General features: G+C 50.2%; 1 protein-coding gene across 1 annotated transcript; it reads left to right on the top strand.

Moving 5' to 3' along the window:
- Positions 1-3511: 3511 nt before the first annotated feature.
- On the top strand, positions 3512-6916 carry GUITHDRAFT_146046 (hypothetical protein; the record flags this gene model as incomplete). The annotated part of the gene is made up of 19 exons (XM_005822926.1): positions 3512-3560; positions 3607-3643; positions 3704-3746; positions 3844-3906; positions 3959-3979; positions 4043-4138; positions 4365-4432; positions 4910-4961; positions 5046-5123; positions 5175-5285; positions 5343-5410; positions 5462-5513; positions 5566-5619; positions 5665-5733; positions 5788-6141; positions 6394-6447; positions 6496-6567; positions 6765-6826; positions 6876-6916. Coding segments are annotated over 19 exons (1444 nt in total), but the record flags the coding sequence as incomplete, so codon positions are not given.
- Positions 6917-6976: the final 60 nt, after the last annotated feature.

The raw sequence follows: 6976 nt of genomic DNA, 5'->3' as shown, positions 1-6976 counted from the left end.
TTGATCTCGTCTCCTGTGCCCTCAGCCTCCAACAGCTCTCCCTCCCTCTGGCACACCAGCAAGCTTAGCTTCGCCTCCGTGACTGACTGACGAGCCCTGGCGATCTTGATCTCGCCTCCTGTGCCCTCAGCCTCCAACAGCTCTCCCTCCCTGACTCTCAAACGAGCCCTGGCGATCTTGATCTCGTCTCCTGTGCCCTCAGCCTCCAACAGCTCTCCCTCCCTCTGGCACACCAGCAAGCTTAGCTTCGCCTCATTGACTCTCTGACGAGCCCTGGCGATCTTGATCTCGTCTCCTGTGCTCTCAGCCTCCGAAAGTTCTGTGCTTGACCTTGCAAATATCAGTACAAGCTTACTTTGTTTCACTTGATTGTCAAGCTCCAAAAGTCTCGGATCTCCAGTTTTCATTGCGTTTGTCAACTCTTGGTTCAATTTCTCATAATTCTTGGTTGCGTCTTCAATGGCTTTGTTACGGGGAGTCAAAGAGTCTGTCCCGTCTTGCGACTCACGCTTTGCTGCCCTGGTCGATGAAAAGAAACAATCATTAACAGGTTGGTAACCTCACAAGCATACTGCACAACTTGCGCCAATGCTACTCTGGCATTCCTCATCGTAATCAATGGTGCCACTGTATTCTATGCCCACCTCTCTTCATCTTCATACACCTCTACTTCATGGTCTGCACATCAAGGGTGGAATGTGTATCCCAGCATGTCCACCTTGTCGTGTGATACTCATCGCTTACAGCCATAACTCACATTCCACGTTCACGTACCTCGACAGGGATGGTCGGACTGAGCTCCTCGTCCTTTGGCTGCAAGCAAGGGGCAGCTGTCTGTGAGAGGGTACAAGAGGCAAGTAGGGAGCAAAGGCTTCGATGCCAGGAGGAGGCGCAAGGCATACCAGAGACACTGCCATGCCCAACAACCCCGCCATACTGTAAGCCATGTTCGAAAACAAAAACAATGAATAAATTATGTTCACAGGATTGTTCCAGTAGGGAATCTGGCGTGGGCTGTCTTTATTTGGACGTGTTTTCGGGAAAAATATGAAACTTTCCCTCCAAATTTCTCCCAACCCACCTTTTTTATTCGAGGGGAAAAGAAATTTCCATAACTTTACCCGGCGCAATGCCGGCCGGGCGCAACCGCCGGCCGGGCCCGCCGCCGGCAAAGTGTTTTTAGATGAGTTTGTCATCATTCTGATTGATGCCTCCTTTAGCTGCAGAAGATTGATCTGTTAGCCCTGGCCATCGTCGACTCTTTCAACTGCATTCGTCGGATAAATCTGTCGACTGACTCTTCGAATGTTGCGGGATTGCATGTCTATCTTGAGAATCCCTGGAGAATATCCCGGTCCCGCTTCTTCTGTTGGTTTCTGTTGCGATCGAAATATGACTCGTGATAATATTGTTTTCTCGAAGACTGATATCTTCGCTTTGTTTGTTGGTCTTCTCCGAGTTCAACTGCCGATATTATCACCCTTTCTGCCTGCGTCTACAGCAATTACTCTTTCGTACTGTTTGCATTCTTGCATCTCCTTTGATAACGTGGATTGTCGTTTAAATCTTTACATCACAAACTGACTTCAAGTTCGTTTTCGATTTCTGTTCAGCTGTTTCCTTGTCGCAATCCATTTAGAAGTCCTTGCTGTCACTATTTTCTTCTTCTCCGTTGATTGTTGTTATAGTTAGTGTAAACCGAAAAGATAATGACACTGGCCACCGTCAGTTGTAATGCTGGTTATCTCGTCTCTCTCAGTGATCTCTGAGCAGATTCGAGCAGTTGAAAACCTTTATCATGATTTGAAGCCTTCAGCAGAGAAAGCTCTGCATCTTACTGCATTATTCGGGCCTTGGCCGCTCCATCATCAGTCCTTGAAGGCTCGAAACTGCCGGGATTGTAACTTCCTTGCTCGTCCAATATCCTCAATAATAATCCTCATCCCCATACCATCCTCACTTCCTGCATCGCAACTACTCTCCTACGCCGCGCTTCTTCAACGCTTCCCTCTCCCTCCTTGCAGTTTCTCGACCGTGATGTCAGTATCGTCGATGTCGATGCCATGATGTCGTTCTTCAACTCCTCCACATATCAGTCGCACTAGCTCAGTCATGACTTAGTGAGAGTCTCTGCCACCGCGGTCAAGCAAGTCAGGGGATGAAAACTGAGTCAAGCCCAAGTAGGCAAGACAGACCGTTTGACATCGACGAGGGGCGGCCTACAAAACCACTTCGAGATCATTTCAAAAGTATCTGCGAACTGAACCTCTTCATGTACCCCTATTTGGATCAAGCTTTACGAGGGTTATGAATCAAATGGTTTGAAAAAATACAACGTTTCATGGCAAAACATGATAGAATTTCCAAATCATTTGATATCCCCTTGAAAAACAAGATGCGTGGCTAAAAATGAACAGTTGAGTGAAACTTTTGGTCGTCTCCATCCAAGGGAGAACGATTCGTTAATAAGTATTGTAAGTATGAATTTAAAATGTTGGTGGTCATATCTTGTCTGGTTATGAGACTCATTAATAACTTTATAAGATGTTTTTGGATACCTTCGTAGTAATATTGGTACAATCTTTCACTTTTACCTTTTTATGAGGAGACCCTTCTTTCCGTGATGAAATGATTCAATCGGGACCAGATTTCACGCTAGATTTCAAATTCATGTAAGAAAATTTCAAATGAGTTTTTAACTGTTTTACCCAACTCCTCTTTTAAAATAACTAGCCCACCCCACGACTACCCCTTGTTTTCTCATCTAATTGAACACCCCTCCATTTGAACCCACCCACCCCCTCAGGTCCCTTGGCTCTCCAACCCCTCGTCATCTCCTACTACCCCGCATATCTCCAGCGCCTACCCCCGCATTTAAGAGGATAAACTACCCCTCATCCCTCCTCTTTTCCCCCCACTGCGCCCTCCCTTGCTCCTGCCTCTTCCTTGGCTTTCTGTTTGTTGTTCCCTCCCCCTTCTAGCTTACTGCATATGTAGAGCTGTTGTCTGTCGCATGCTCTCTGTTTCTGCACTCCTGAGGTTGCCCTTCCCCCGGCCTCTTCCGCCCTTCTTGCTTGTTCCTGCTTTCTTCTGCTTGAGGCACTTTTTACCTTATCCGAGGAAGACTCCATGTCCTTTGTTATTAGCTTCATTCTTAGTTGTGAACATCGCGATGCTTCCTGTAGAGGCCGCATGCGCACCGATACGTGTGCTCCCTCTGCATGGCTCTGTTGCTTGTACAGGTCAACCCTTTGTTTGCTAACAGGGACATCGATGGCAGGTCAATTGGTTGGAAGAAGTCAGACAGAAGTCTCTTCATCTGGTTTTCCAGGAAGCCGTGAGAAAGTCTTATCAAACCAATCTCCGAGTCTCTCGTGGTTCTCTCTGCCCTGCCATCCTGACAGTGCTGCCGCTATCATGCATGCTATTGGGCTAGTGTGAAAGCCCTTGGGGTTGGAAGACTACAGCAAAGGGGTCCAGAGAGGTCCACGTACTCGTGCCGGATTCAGTCATGGCGAAGCAAAGAAGAAACAGAGAAAGAGCTACAGAGCTTATAACAGGTGCTCTACAAGCTTGTTTCTGCTGAGCTGAATTTCAATGTAACAGTCCTCGATGGAATGGTTCCAGCCAAGTATCCCTACCGGTTTGCATTATACTTCCTCTCCATCCTCTGTCATTGCTTTGTGAGCTCTTGGAAACACAGGGCATTCTCCCTTCCCGCATCGGGAGCAGAGCTATCTCTGCAGGTGAAGGATTGATATCTCTAATTTGAGCCGTTGTTCGAGTAGCTGCTGAACCCAGTATCTCGAATGATTGACCTCCTACTGATCGGGTTCTCTTCAGAAACGATCGAGGAACATGACTCTCGAAGACGTGATTGATGCAGTCAGGGCTGCCGTTGGCAAGGTGATTCGAATTCTATTGATCCGATTTTCGGCTGACCTTGACCTTGTTACAGGATTCTGAAAAGAGCAAGAAGGTCAGCAAACCAGTAGCCCTTTGAATGACGTCCAAAGATTCACAGTGTCTTGGTCTTTTGCAGAGGAACAGAGCGAGCGAGGGGAAGGTGTCTATCCGGGATGTGATGAATGCCTCTCGGGAGATTTTTGCAGTCGCGGTTCTCCAAGAGGATGGAGAGGTTTTTCTTATCGAGCGATGACTCCTTGGTGAACTGAAGTGAATCGTTCAGATAGTGGAGGCCTCTGATTCACTGAGACGGTATGCAAAGCTTGTTTCTGCCCGATCGAATCATTTCATGCCGTTGAAATAACCCTCTATGCTTTAGAATGTTGAACATAGACAAATTGAAAGGGCAGGTGAAGATTCTCGTGGTGAAATGGCTTTTGCCTCACACATCTTTGCAGCGAGCCTTCATTGGATGTGGGGGATGGAACGTAGACGAGATCACCGGCGTGGGAACCTGTGAAACAAGGTTTGTAGTAGTTGTGAAGTTGCAACCTGCTTGGGCTCAATGTAGTTCAGGCCGGAAGATGTGCTACTCTGCCAAATGGACGCAGGATCTGCAGTCACAGTGATGCATCTGAGGATTGGATTATTTTGCTGAGACCCTGCCCAGTCTGAGAAGGATTCCTTACGGACCTTGCTCGTCTACCGAGATGCCCACAATCTGAGCCAGTAACCTAACAACCTAGATTAATCCATTCCCCCATGATGTTGTTGTAGGGAAATCAAAACGCAACGGGCACTGATCCCACCAAAACTTGAACTTCCAGAACCTGGGATCGACACGGTATGCTGATCCTTGTTACAGGAGTTGTTTGTTTGATTGAGAGACAGGGATATGATTCTGTGTTCTCAACCTTGGCAAATACAGCCAGGAACACTGCTTTTAATACAGCATGGCGAGTCCTGTAACCCTCTGTGATCATTTCTGACATTATTTCTGCAGCAACACAGCCTGTAACAGTATTGCAATAAGAGCCGAAGATCTGGCAGTGCAGGTAGGACAGTTACGTGGAAGAAGCTTGCAATGACTTGAATTGGTCCATTGATGCATAATACTGATCCTTTGCCCTCTCTGCCAGCTTGCGGCTCGGGAAAACATGTCAGAGACGATGAGCAGCATGGGGAGTATCGGACACTCAAGCCAGGGAATGTACCCTGTGAGAGGCTTGCCATGAAGAGTTGGTTCGATGTTGTGAGACGCCTTTCAGGACTCTCGGATGGGCATGGGAAACATGATGCGAGGAGGAATGCCCGGCATGATGCCTCACATGAGTCAGTCGCTGCCCCAGAAACCCGCCATGGGCAGCTCGTCGCTTCAGGTAGGCGCGAGCGTGAGCTGCCGCTGAGCCAGGCTGACGCCTGTCGGCGACTCTCAGGCTGCGGAGAAAGCGTTTCTCGACGCCCTGCGAAGGTTGGAGTACGAGAGAAGTCAGGAAGCGGCGAGGTGAGAAATCTGTTGGGGCGTGTTAGAGATCGGAAGCTCACCCAGTGCCAGGAGTGAATGTGGATCAATCAGCTACCAAGCAGACCAGCTCGGGTCCCTCCAGGTCGATCAGAACAAACTCCGATTGCGGTCTGTCTGACTTGTTGAGTCGTCAGGGAGCTCGCAGCCAGTGCGGGTCCGTCCGCTTCTCCCTGGACACGCTAGAGCAGGTGGAGGAGGAAGAGCTGTGCAGGCTCTGATTGACCTTGTCGCAGCAAAAGCCTGCCTCAGTGAACATGGTCAATCCAATGCTGGCGCAGCAGCAGCAGGTGCAGATGCAGCAGGTGGGACGCGGCAGCTGACAGGGAGGGAGGGAGGGGGTTGACGCTCGTTGGCAGGGATATGCACCGAGCCCAGTACAGCAGCTTCCTGCCTCGATGGTAGGATGTGAACCGCTGGCTGGTCGAACCGCTGAGCTTGTGCAGCAGGGGATGCAGGGAGGAGGCATGATGGGCAACTACAATATGGGAGGGTATCCCATGCCGGACATGCAGCAGGAGCAGCAGTACATGGGCAACGGGATGGGAGCCGGAAGCAGCGCGTCGCCGATGGGACCTCCCATGGGCTTACCTTCGAGGATGCAGGCGGGGGGCGCTGGGATGATGGCGGGGGGCGGGATGGGACCGGATGCCTCGGGCCCGGACATGCAGGGAGGTCAGTACGGGAGCATGAGCCATGGAGGAAGAAACGAGGTGATACCCAGCCCCTCGCTGCTGATCTTCTTGTCTCTGTTTCCCGTCCCCACTGCTGCTCCCGGGTTTACTTGCTCTTGATCATTCCCGCTCCCCCACCACCTCCTCCTCCCATGGTGCTCCCTATCGAGTTCTCGGCTTCCCCTCCCTTCCTGCTCTCACCTCCTCTCCCTCTACCACCAACACGTCCTCGTCCTCCTCTTGGTCTTGCCGGGCGGGATTCAATGTTCTCATGGTCATCTTCGTGATCAGATGCAGAACGACTTCGGCGGGCAGATGCAGGGAGGAATGCCGCCGCCTGGGAATGTAAGATGAGGCAGAGGACGAGAGGGACGCTCAAGGGATTTGAAGCAGGGGGATGAGTGGTCCAGGCTGGAGGTTGATGAGTTCAGACCGCAGTACATGGGAGGCTCCAACATGGGAATGGTACGTTGTCAACAACACATCCATCATCAACAACGACGAACGTCGTCGTGATCATCATCCCTATCATCATCGTCGCTATCATCATCACTTTTGTCATCATCGTCTTCTTCCCTATCATTATGAACATCTCGATGATCATTATCAAGAACTTCCGCATCTCTTCCTTGCATCATCGTGTTGAGTTGCTCTTGTTGCAGATGGAAATGCCTCCACCTGAGTTCGAAGTGAAGCCCCAGATCAATCGAACCCCCGATGACATGTAAATCTCAGCTCTCCTTCAGCTCGACTCCAGCTGACGAGGCTGACAGGAATCAGTTCATGGTGCCAAACCAGAAAATGCCCCAGCAGGGTGCGACCGCCTACCCCAGCCTGCTCTTGCTCCTCCATCTCTCTCCTGTTCCAGCTGCTG

The sequence above is a fragment of the Guillardia theta genome (assembly GCF_000315625.1).
Source record: "Guillardia theta CCMP2712 unplaced genomic scaffold GUITHscaffold_116, whole genome shotgun sequence".
Lineage (NCBI taxonomy): Eukaryota > Cryptophyceae > Pyrenomonadales > Geminigeraceae > Guillardia > Guillardia theta.
This window is presented reverse-complemented; position numbering and strand designations above follow the sequence as displayed.